The sequence below is a fragment of the Macrobrachium nipponense genome, chromosome 11 (genome assembly GCF_015104395.2).
Source record: "Macrobrachium nipponense isolate FS-2020 chromosome 11, ASM1510439v2, whole genome shotgun sequence".
NCBI lineage: Eukaryota > Metazoa > Arthropoda > Malacostraca > Decapoda > Palaemonidae > Macrobrachium > Macrobrachium nipponense.
The window spans coordinates 45,371,822-45,384,392 of record NC_061087.1 but is presented as its reverse complement, the minus strand read 5'-3'; the positions used below and the strand labels follow the sequence as shown (position 1 = coordinate 45,384,392).

At 34.2% G+C, this 12,571-nt stretch overlaps 1 protein-coding gene across 1 annotated transcript; it reads left to right on the top strand.

The window, feature by feature from the left end:
• The first annotated feature begins 250 nt into the window (after positions 1-250).
• On the top strand, positions 251-10,048 carry LOC135205621 (techylectin-5A-like). Its single transcript, XM_064236418.1, has 4 exons — positions 251-327; positions 8,440-8,660; positions 8,805-9,196; positions 9,485-10,048. Exons 2-4 carry the CDS (start codon positions 8,448-8,450, stop codon positions 9,648-9,650), a joined length of 771 nt encoding a protein of 256 aa, XP_064092488.1. The 5' UTR covers positions 251-327; positions 8,440-8,447; the 3' UTR covers positions 9,651-10,048.
• Positions 10,049-12,571: the final 2,523 nt, after the last annotated feature.

Sequence of the window (12,571 nt, the reverse complement as noted above, 5' to 3'; positions counted from 1 at the left end):
ACAACGAGAGAATTTTCGTACTTCAAACAGTAATTATAATAACGTTGCTATCAATGACCAGGTGAAAGACTTAACCATCACAAGAGGGTTTTCCAATGTAAAAATCGGCGTTTGTTCTTCGACAATCAAAGATCTTGAGGCGCTGAGCGTTTATGTGAAGAAGCAGCTATTCATAGGTGATCCACTTCCTCATCTACCTCAACAATGAATAAGATAATTGTCTCAAGTGAGAGTATAAATGATTCGGAGGAGCTAAATTTCTTCACTGCTGTACCCGTCTTCACAGAGTCAAGAGGATAGAAAGGTGTTGCCTTCGCATTTTCTCAGGTAAGCGCGCACACACACACACACACACACACACACACACACACATATATATATATATATATATATATATATATATATATATATATATATATATATATATATATATATATATATATAGAGAGAGAGAGAGAGAGAGAGAGAGAGAGAGCTCATTATTTATGGCTTGCTCTCAAGTTTTGTAGCATGCAGAAGGATTTTTACTCCTGTTCTTCACTTGATTGACAACAACACTGTCTTGTCTTTAATTATCCACTAACCTCCAGCCTTTTGAAATGCAGCATTAATCAATTGTTATATATATATATATATATATATATATATGAATATATATATATATATATGTATATATAGATATATATATATATATATATATATATATATATATATATGATATGTATATAACCTTGTTGCTCTCATGGCTGTATAAATACATCCCTACACACACACACACACACACATATATATATATATATATATATATATATATATATATATATATATATGTATATATATATATATATATATACATATATATATATATATATATATATATATATATATATATATATATAATCATATATTTCTATTTATGTGAGTAATGACATTGTTACGTTTTCAAAATGTTGCAATCTCAAAATGAAATGGTTGCGTGTTAAATCTTTCAACGCTGGAGTCAGTTAATGGTGTCAGTGAAGACACGACAGCAACAAGGTTTTATGTTGGTGTTTAGTGTTCTGAAATAACAATGGAACTTTGAAAATCAATGAATCAGCGCAAAAGACGACTTACTTGAGATATTCTTAATGATTTTAGGCTCACTTTGATTTCATCTGCGTATTTTTTCAAAATCCTGTAATCTAAATTGCTTTACTTTACGATATAAATGCAACGGCGTATTACCTCTGAACGACTCTGTAACGTCGATATTATTTTGTCTGTATCTTTTTTTTACCGCAATGAGTGTGCTATCGTTTAAATCGTAATATGAAAAGGCTACCTTAATGTATATTTAGGATACTTTTAATTTTAAGATTGTTGTACCCTAAGAAGCATATACCCATCTTCTCAACTCGTGTTAGTTTAGATTTTATTTATTTTTTGTACGCTTGAAACTGATGTCCTAAATGACTTCTACGAACGTTATACGTGCCACCACGGCTTTATTTCTTGTTGTCATGTGAAATAAGTAAAACAAATAGCAAGGATTGTTGTGGACAAGACATGAACTCATATGATGCTTTGTTGGATGTTGAATCTGAATCCTCAAACCCACTCGTGGTTAGGTTCCGAAGACGAGGTCGTTAGGGTAAGCAGAGATCGTCATTATTCGGAATTTAAGGTTAATTTCTCTGATGATGCTTTAATCAACATGGATATCATTGTAACGCAATTTTTTATCATTCTTTATACAACAAGCAATACTATAAATATCATGTTTACTTATTCAAAACTTCTGTAGTAATTCATACTATTTAAGTCCAAGATGACCTACAATAGCGCTATTGAATCTTGATGAAAGTTTGGTTACCGAATCAGTGAATTCTCCTTAAGCTTTGTGTAAAGTCACTTATGTTGTATAATCAGACCTTTCACGAAATGGTATCTTTTCTTAATAACAGCAACTGGTAACTAGAGGAAGCATTACGCTGGCAATGGCTCGTACAGACATTTATGTAGACACTAGATAAGATTTTTCTTAAATTATAAAAAAAAACTAAAAAAAAGGGGGGGGGGGGCTGCATTTTAGGTATGTAAGTGACGGACACTATTTTTGGAGAGAAGGGAGCTCTTGGCTCTCTCTCTCTCTCTCTATTATTTATTTATTTTTATTTATTTTTATTTATTTTTATTTTTATTTATTTATTTTTATTTATTTTTATTTTATTTATTATTTTTCATTTTTATTTTATTCTCTCTGCAGGCAGGAAGATATATTCTGAACTCTTTCTTCATATTCTTAGTTTGGTTGAAGGATGTCGTGGAAACACGGAAGTAGTCAAAAATAGATATATCTCTTAATGGTTACATCGTGATATAGTTTGCAGAGAAGAGCTTGATGTCTAAGACAGACGAAGGGAGAAGAAGTGATCTCTTACAGAGTGACTTACAATGCAATAGGTTAGAAACCCAACAAAAGATACGTGTGTACGAACGAACACCTCTTTTTAGGTTAACACTAGTCATCATTTTAAACTTCTCATGAGAGCCACATGTAGGTTCCCATCCTCGGGCATCGTAGTGAATCCCTCAAAAAAGAAAGCTGATGTTTGTTGTTATGTTTAACTGGCCTTCACACCCATCCCGTGGCTGTGGTTTTGGCCATTCTTTCATCCACGACCTCTGACCTGATTAGGAGTTATGCGTTTAGACTAAGGAAATGTCTACATTTCTTTTTATCATGTAATTGAATATTACACATATACGTACATGCACACACACACACACACATATATGTATATATATATATATATATATATTATATATAGATATACTAGTATATATATATATATATATATATATATGGCGCCGCGCCTCCCCCCCACCTTTTTTTTAGATAATTTAAGAAAAATCTTATCCAATGTCTACATAAATGTCTGTACGAGCCATTGCCAGCGCAGTGCTTCCCCTCTAGTTTCCAGTTGCTGTTATTAAGAAAAGATACCATTTCGTGAAAGGTCTGATTACAAAAAATAAGTGGACTTTACATAAAGCTTGTGAAAAAAAAACAAAAGAAAAAAAAGGAGCTTTCACTAATTCGGTAACCAAACTCATCATAATACATACATAAATATAATATATATGATATATATATATATATATATATATATATATATATAGTATATATACATATATATATATATATATATATATATATTATATATATATATATATATATATATATAATTTATGAAAAAGCAAAAATATGTAGACAAGCCCGATTCTGCGTTATATAAATATATATATATATATATATATATATATATACTATATATATATATATATAGATATATATATATATGTGTGTGTGTGTGTGTGTGTGTGTGTGTGTGTGTGTGTGTGTGTATGCATACATGTAACGCGGAATCGGATTTGTCTACATATTTTATTTTTTTTTTATAAACTACTATTTTTTTATGGAATGTGGGGTTGGGGGTGCTAGCCCACTGAGTACGGGAGATAGTAAGTTGGGGGAGAGGCTGCAGTAAGTTTAGTTTTGACCCGAAGCATATTTGTCATGCAAATGTCAGCGTTTATGAATTTCAACCAACTTTAATATCATGCAGTGACGTCATCAGTTTTAGGATGTATGGCAACGTATACATTTTTGGAAAGGACCCAGTCGCACCCATTTTGAACGTTGACAGTTCGAAGGTAAAGTTTCAAGGTTTATTCAGAACTTTTCTCTGGATTCAGTTTATTAGTATACAATATAATGTATTTGAATTTAAACTTTCTTAAAAATGGTGTGCTAATCTGTAATGTACATTTGACTGAAGAATATGGACATCTTTTCTATAGCAGTTCATTAAGAGTTACTATATTATCATTTGCCTTGACGTCAGAACTAGGACCAATAACAGAGACGATAAGCGCCGACGCTCCTTAAAAGGAGCAGTATGCAACTGATTCTAAAGAAACAAACACGGGAATATTTGACTGCAAGAAAAGATGGGAGAGCTGTAATTCATTTTACTGTAATTCATTTTGCTATGATTTTTAATTCCAATTCCAATTATGTTTTTCTTTTCTTTTTTCAACTCTTGACTATTGAAGTTGAAGAAAACATGGAGTAAAAAAAGAAAAGAAAATTGGGATATTGTTGCAAAGGAGATAGAGTGTTACCAACCCACAGCAAATCATCGAATATCATCGTACGGCTGGGCTGTGTAATGAACTAAACTAGTTTATTTTTGTTGCAATTCTACCTCTTACCAACACCGATCACTCCACATCTCTATGACGGCAGCCACTTCAGTTGGCGTTTAATGGTAAGACACTAGCACTTAAATACCGACCATGACCGGTTTAGTCTCACTACAAGTACCATCATTTGGAATGGAGGAGACTAAAGACATTTTCTCCACTGCATAGGCTAACAAATTTACAAATTAGAGCACTAAGGGTTACCGAGCCAGAGGCAACAATAATTTGCACACGCATAGACATAGTCACAATAATGACTCTCGCATCTGGATATAGGTGGAAGAGATATGGTTGTCGCCATTAATGAAGCCATTGCTGCTCGCAAGAAATAGCAAAAGAAGAAGTTCTTCGCTTGAGAAGAAAACATCACAACAAACGAGTTGTTCATCTTCGTTTTTGTTTAGACACGTGTTCCTCACTACAGCGGTGAGAACAACGAGGTTCACATACGCGACTCTTTATAAGGGCGAGAGCAGCCTCAAGGGTTCTGAGAAGCAGTTCGTGAGATTACGAAAATAGCCTGCTAGGAAAAAGTTTGTAACACGATAGACGCTAAGTTCATTTTCTATAAAAAAAAAAAGAAAAAAAAACTAGATTTATATTTACAAGTAAAGGATAAACGTACAAGGGTATTCTTTAGGGGAAAAATGTAAATAAAAAGAAAAAGTATATAACCAATGGTCTCTCTTAGTATGCTCACACCATGATTTCACAAAACAATCTATCTTAAGTTTCAATAAAAAAAAGTGGATGGCAGATTCGACTAATCCATTCGGTTTGAGATTAAATTTGCCTGCTAAGAAAGACTTGTACTACTAAATACGAAAAAATGCAAAGTTGTAATCACGCTTTCTTTGAAGTATCGTTGGTGAAATCATTGCGCTTAAAGGAAGAATGAAATCCATTGAGATACCTAAAGTTATCGAGAGGATAGATGCTGAGAAACTATCCGCTTATTTATTCGTGATCTCAGTAAGCTTGATATCAATAACTATGTTGAATATAGATTATAAAATAATCACGATTTTTATGTTACGTCTAGGATAAAACAGCTCCTCAGTTATTCAAATACAGAGAAAGACTTCGTACTGTCTTACTTGGCCTTTTGTTTCTTTATCAGGTTATCTATCTGTCCACAAACCATTTCAGAGTTTTACTGTTGAATTTCAAAAAATAATTAGGAGTGTTCCTGGCCTGGAAGCAGTTAATTAGTTTCTAATATGACTACGTAGTGGGATTCTTTTTAGTTTGCTTAATAGGCTTCAAAGCTGAAACCCTAGGCTATACACCGAACCTTGAATTCAACAATTGCCTCCTTCAAGGAACTCTAACAGAAGTTGTATTTCCCAGTCTACAAAATTTAATGCAAATCCCGAGAACTAACCGGATCCGGTTAGTAAAAACATGCACTCATCCATAAGGCTGGTGGTGTTTGTCGTGGCCGCTTTTTATGGACATATTCTACCGTTACCTTAGTTCCCTCAAGCCTATTGTGTTATGTAGAAAATTTCAATTTCTTTTTTATTATTTCATAACAAATGTAGCTCATTATGACGGCAATGAAGATTAATATATCTTTTGTTGTCAATAATAATAATAATAATAATAATAATAATAATAATAATAATAATAATAATAATAATAATAATAATAATAATAATAATCAAGACCAAAATATTAATTCTGGTATTCTCTGAAATGAGTGGTTGAGGAGACCGGGGCTAGTTGCATACCAGTGTAGGTTGATACACTGTCAATATCTTCCTCATATAGAAATAGTTGGTGCCAAGGTTCTCCACACGATTAGGCCGGAGTCAGCATCAGCCTTATCCTCGTTGAGTGAAAAACAAGTTGATCACCCGTTCACGAAACTACAAGCAAAAAACTTTTTGTATACCCTGAGTAAATATTTTGACCTTTCGTATTATTTTCATAGACCTTTATGAAACTCGTGTTCATGAATAATTATGTGATTCTTTAAAATAATTGTCTTTATGCTTCATATATAATTAGACTTCATTTTCCCTTAATTCAAATGAGTAGCAAAATTTATGAGGAAAAGGAAAATGATTCGCTCGGGGCGAGTTGTTACATTCAGTAACAACTTGCCCCGCATAATATATAGTTGTATCTGGTCGTCAAAAAGAAGCCACATAAAATAAGCAATGAAACCAAAGCAAATGATGAATGCCCGTTACAGCATACTGAAGTTTGCATAGGCTACATGATACCTACCTGTGAACCTCCTCAAGACCATCTAAATCCCCAGTACATAACAAGCCTTTCAAAATGATTCCAGACCCTGTTACAAGCACAAACATGGATGGTTTATATAGGCCTTACATATACAAATCACCTCCCTCTATAAAGACAGAACAAAGATCTACAGGAGTTATCAAACCCCTAGAGGAGCTACGACCTTTTAAAAAAGCTAGCCCTAGAAAGACACAAAGATGCAGAAAAGGAAGATGAAACTACAGAAGCACAACGAGGATTCACAAGGAAAAAGGCTCAAGAGTAAAACAGTAAAAGAAGTCAATAACAAAAGGTTTCTGAAGTCTGGTGGAAATAAAAGCAAAAAGAACACTGAAGATTTATTATTGGTGAAATAGCCAAATACAGCCTCAGGGGAGTAATGGGTGCAATGCATCAAATGCAAAGTTTACGTATGTGAACGCTGCACAAATGAAATTGCTCATTATGCATATATGTGACCTGCGCACAATCAAGTGTTAACTGATTTCCTTTGGTTTATAAAGGATGTGATTTTTTTTTATATTTTGTAACAATATACCCCATGGACTGTAACAACTTGCCCCGCATATGGGGCAAATTGTATACAAAAATATTTTCTGCTGTTTTCTATTATATTACAGGAATTAAAAACTATATAACCTTTTGTTACATGAGTATGATAACACATATAATAATCTTTTCACACCATAAATTTGTTTAGGTTTCCTTCATTAGATATTGAATTAGAGGTAAAAATAGTAAAATTGTAACAACTAGCACCGGTCTCCCTTGATGAAAATTATTATTATTATTATTATTATTATTATTATTATTATTATTATTATTATTATTATTATTATTATTATTATTATTATTATTATTATTTCGGAGATGTTGACAAAAGATGAAATGTTATTTTCGAGTATAAACTCGAAGAAAAGGTTTTAGAGAATACTTGCATTTTCTGTATAAATTACGTATTTGTACAATTAGGCTATTCGTACACGGTGCATATGTTAAATCAAGGAGAGAGGCACTTCGTAGATGCAGCAGTATGGAGTCTAATGAGAGCTGGTAAATGGCGGAATCAGAATTCATGAAGCTGACAGCAGTTTGTTTACACATGAGATCCAGCGAATAAACTGAACAAAAACCTTGCGTGATGACTGAAGTAAATGCGTTAAAAAGAAAAGTTGTCAAACTGACCTGAGTTCCCTTTGTTTACCTAAACCACGAAAGGCTCATCGCTGGTTTGACGATATTTTCTTTGAACTGCCATTAAGTGGTTTAATGACATAATATTAAGTGCAATACTTTTTAACAGATTTTCCTTCATCACTTTCTTTTCATGATTTTTCTATCGAGCTCATCTGAACAGTAGGTCTTACGGAGATAGAGTGCCTTGAGCACTAACTTAATGCATATAGAGCTGGTTTCTGGGGCATTGTGCAAGTGTAGTTATTAGTTCTCCATAACCCCCGCATTGCGTATGTCAATTTCATCTTCTTTGTGCGTGTATGGCGCATCCATCCTTTTCCTATTTCTTTCCAAATAACAGTTTCTTAACCAACCGAAGGACCCACGAAGTATCTTCTGTCAGTCCTACTGTCATCCACCTTACAAACTTTACCATTCGTATAGTTTCCTCTTCCATCTCCTCTGATTTATATAAATGAGCAGTTAATTCTTCTCTCGTCCATTCCTCTGGAACTTTACCTCATACAGACATAGCTCTTACAGCCTGGGCAGCCAGTTGAAAGAGAGAGAGAGAGAGAGAGAGAGACTTCGTGTGGCATTCCAACTGAAAGTCCTGGCGATGCTAATATGTTAAATGGTCACCTTTGTCAGTAACTCACTTTCTCAGTATTTTATTAAAAATGTCGTTTGTTTCTCATAACCAATAAAAAAATTTTTCCACTTTACGGAAATAATAGAGCAACCCAATTTACACAGATTACAGCATGGTGGCATTTACGCTGAAAATCGTTGTCATCAGTGTTATGGCATCCACTATCGCTAATGATGTGGCTTTCGCATATCCAAGATCTCACGTCCTTTGGTTCGAAGTAGGACCTCCTATTCGTAACTGCAAAGACATTCAGAAGCAAGGAAATGGCACCAGTGGAATCTACACTGTTTACCCTTATAACTGCTGTCCAGAGCTCCCTGTGCAGGTGAAAATGTCTTAGCTCTATTGTATAGTTAGTTTTCAAATACTGATTTACTTGAACTCAAAGCAGTTGATAGACATAGGGTTTTTTTCTCTACAGGTTATTCTTGATTTCCATATATTTTTTACCCCTTACCTTTTGTGTCAGGTTTTCTGTGACATGGATACGGATGGTGGTGGGTGGACCGTCATCCAACGACGGGACGACATTGAACCGAGGGAAGATTTCTTCCGTACGTGGATAGAGTACGCCCTTGGTTTTGGTGACCTTAAGGGTGAATTCTGGTTAGGAAATGACCACATCCACGCCCTAACGGATCAGAAACTAAATGAAATAAGATTTGATTTGGTTGACTTCAGCAATGAAATGCGTTGGGCAAAGTACAAATCGTTTTATGTAAATAACAGAGGCGCGTCTTACAAGATGGAAGTAACTGGGTATAGCGGCGATGCTGGAGATTCGTTTTCTCCACAAAATGGAATGAGATTCTCTGCTAAGGACGTAGATGTAGATATGGCAGATGATCAATGCGTGCATAAGTAAGTTTTAATACATCTCAATACTCTTTTCCATATTTACTACACCTCTAAATAAGTAACTTTTCTTATTACCTTTTATTTTTGTCATTCACTGAAAATACTCTCTTGATATTGAGAGCGTTCAGAATAAATTCCATTCCAAAAAAAATTAAATTAAATCTTCCTAACAGACTTGGACCTGTGAGTTTCAGGAAGAAATGTTTAAAATGTGTACAAACATTTGTCTATTTGCTTTTCTCAATATTTCATCTTTAGATTATTAACTCACAATCCATTTTTATTTTCCAGTTTCAAAGGTCCTTGGTGGCACTTCAAATGTCATGAATCAAATCTCAATGGACTATACCTTTCTGGAAATCATACTGACTTTGCCACTGGAATCAACTGGAAGAGATGGCACGGATATCATTATTCCTTGAAGAAGACAGAAATGAAGATCAGACCAATGTATTAATTTAGAATACTATTGATTTTCACACTATTGTTTAACACCACATTCAATATTGACATTATGGTTTCAAAACAAACACAATAAACGTAGCATATGGAAATAATGCTTATGTTGATAAAATGATATCCATTGTAAGGGATGTGGATTTGAGTAGCGCTAAACTCCTATGTCACTATCCTATTAGTATGATTATCTAATTTTTTTCTGGTGTTCCCTTTATTACAGGTATATTTATTACGATGAATCGCTGTGACATTGAATGCCAGTTTTTTTTAGTTTTTTTTCTATTTTTTATTTTTTTAGCAACAGGAGTTGAAAATCGATGTCTTAGAATATAATGAAACGCATAAGTGGGCTCTTTGCTTGAAGGGTTGGAGATATAAATATATTCATCAATAATTGTTGTAGATTATTCTTATGTCAATTCCTCTGTCATACAAGCAGCTACGATCAATTATAGTGTGATAAAGATTGTAGCTTAAAGCCACTTTACAGGAGACTAGACTTATCTGTTAATGGAACACGCTGAAAAATAACAATTGGTCGTCTGTTCTTTGAGGTAATTAAAGATATCCCGAGTTAATATAAGAAAATAAAATCATCGACTATTGAAAGCAGAAAAAAGAAATGAATAGAAGACAGTCCTTGTAATGAGTAGTTGGATAAGTATTGTGGTACTTACCAAAAATGATTTTCGTTCACCGTGGCCGACAGTGCAATTCATACCAAAGAGAACTGAGGAGTAACACCAGATGCTTGTGAAGGACTCAATCCTGGGAAGTTTACACCATTTTGACTCACCTTGGTTTCCAGGCTCCACCACATCACGAGTCACTAGGCAAGAAAATGAAGTCTCTCACAGATATCTTAAAGCGATATTTTGCTTCTCTTTTTAAATTATAAATATCCCAACTTCCAGAAAATTTATACATACAACTCAACACATAGTCGTGAAATACAGGGTTAAAACCTTCTTAGCTTCACGGTGAGACAAGATCTTATTTCGTTACAAAATTTAAAGCTTAATAGAGTTTTTAATTTTGTTGGAACTAAGGTCATCAAATGCACTATAGATGCTTACAAACATTATGACCACGCAGGAAAGTTTTTTTTTTTTTACCCAAACCAAAAAAAAAAAAAGAAAAAAAAATGGGAAGTGCTATAATACTCTGTGGCTTCCTCAGGTGCCCATACTTGTTCCTTTGGGTACTAAAATCACTTGAGAAGCAAATTCCAGGAATATACTTTTCTCAAGTCCTTTGTGAATGGCCTAAGAGATTACTAAGGCATCAGATTACTTAGGCATCACAATTATTCTAAAATACACTTTGAAGTGGAATGCAGTTGCCTGTTAGGCACTGGGACCCAGTGCCACACAGCCTCTAAAATGGCAAACGTCAGTCTTGGCAGAAAATGGGAGTGAGACAGAAGGAAGCAGTTTAAGGAAGCAATTAATATATATATATAGAACTATACTTGAAACGTCTGTTTCAGACATTAGCAACATAACATGAATGTTTAAGATGGACCCGTCATCTGCAATTTGGCAACTTACAAAGAGTAATGAAAGTCATCATGCGTAATCGCCTCCACAGCTAAGAATTGACATTAATTAAAATTGATATTTTGGGGGGCTAACAAAAAGACACCGATGCTGTGATTACTTTGAGACTCGTCATAGTAGGATTTGAAGCTGTTGGGACCTAAGTTGGGAAACTTGTTATCTATTCTTAGTGTGTTTACAAGCACTTTAAATTTTTTGCATCTTTTTACGGCATCTATGGCGGTACCACCTACAACGAGAATCTATTAATTGTTTCTTGGGAAACCATTAATTATAAAGGCTAGTAAACAATGTAAGTGGCTGCGCTTCGTCATACCTGAAGCTATTGTGACGTCCATTCAACTAAACAGTCATTACTAAAACTCTATGTAAAAATTCCACAGTGGCCAGAAACACCATTTCTGTATTCTTGATTTCAAATTACCGCTACTAAGGGATTCAGAGGCAAGTGTATGTTTTATAACCCTCCTAATTTTAACAAGTATTGTTTAGTGACTAAGTTCGATATTTTTTATATTTATAGAGTAAAATGAAGTCGCTGATGCCGGAACCGAGAAAATCACTGAAAATGATTCTAAAACGATTCGTGACGTAAACATATGACGTCATGAGGCTCCGCCCATCCACCAGGTAGGCTGTAAGTCACTAACAGTAACAGGTAATCAGATATTCTAAACTTCCTTCTAATTTTCGGAAGTACTTTGCATCGCCATATGTATTCCATTAACTTTTTTACTTAAGGAAATGTGATTAAAGCTGCGCTTACCCACCCGACCGTCCGCAAAAGTCGTGACGTGTATCAGTGACGTCGTCGGTATAGTGTATCCTCTACTATACCTTATTAAATAGTTGTCTGACTTTTAAATGTCAATTTACCTATTCTGGCCAATACGATTTTTTTAAAGCAAATCAATTATATTGTATGATGATATACAAATTGTTTAAATAATTATGTTTTAATCTATAGGTAAAGAGGCTGGCTCTGCGTAACAGGTATGTCATAAAGCCCCACTTGTTCGAAACGGACTGAATAAAGCAAGAAGTTGGTCATTTTTCTAAGAGTAAACGGCTTAAATAAGCTGATCTGTCAATTCAGTGTACTACCATTAATTAGGACAATGTTAGAAACACTCAGTGATTTGGTAGCAACGAAATTAGGACAGGTAGCTGGGTACTGAGGATTTATTTACAGACGAACAGTGTTGACATAGACAGGTGCGGACGGATAAGTAGTACAGACTCGCACCAAGAGCAGAAATGACTCTGAGACAGTAGATTTGTGTTTTCTTACAAACATATATTTAAAGATAATAAGGCGTACAAATAACGGAATTACATGTGTTATACATCGGCGGAAAGG

Excerpts from the sequence above, each read along its gene's own strand:
- LOC135205621 (XM_064236418.1), top strand. The coding sequence starts at position 8,448 with ATGGTGGCATTTACGCTGAAAATCGTTGTCATCAGTGTTATGGCATCC. Across the intron at positions 8,661-8,804 it reads GTCCAGAGCTCCCTGTGCAG|GTTTTCTGTGACATGGATAC; the intron begins GTGAAAATGTCT and ends CTTTTGTGTCAG. Across the intron at positions 9,197-9,484 it reads GATGATCAATGCGTGCATAA|TTTCAAAGGTCCTTGGTGGC; the intron begins GTAAGTTTTAAT and ends TTTATTTTCCAG.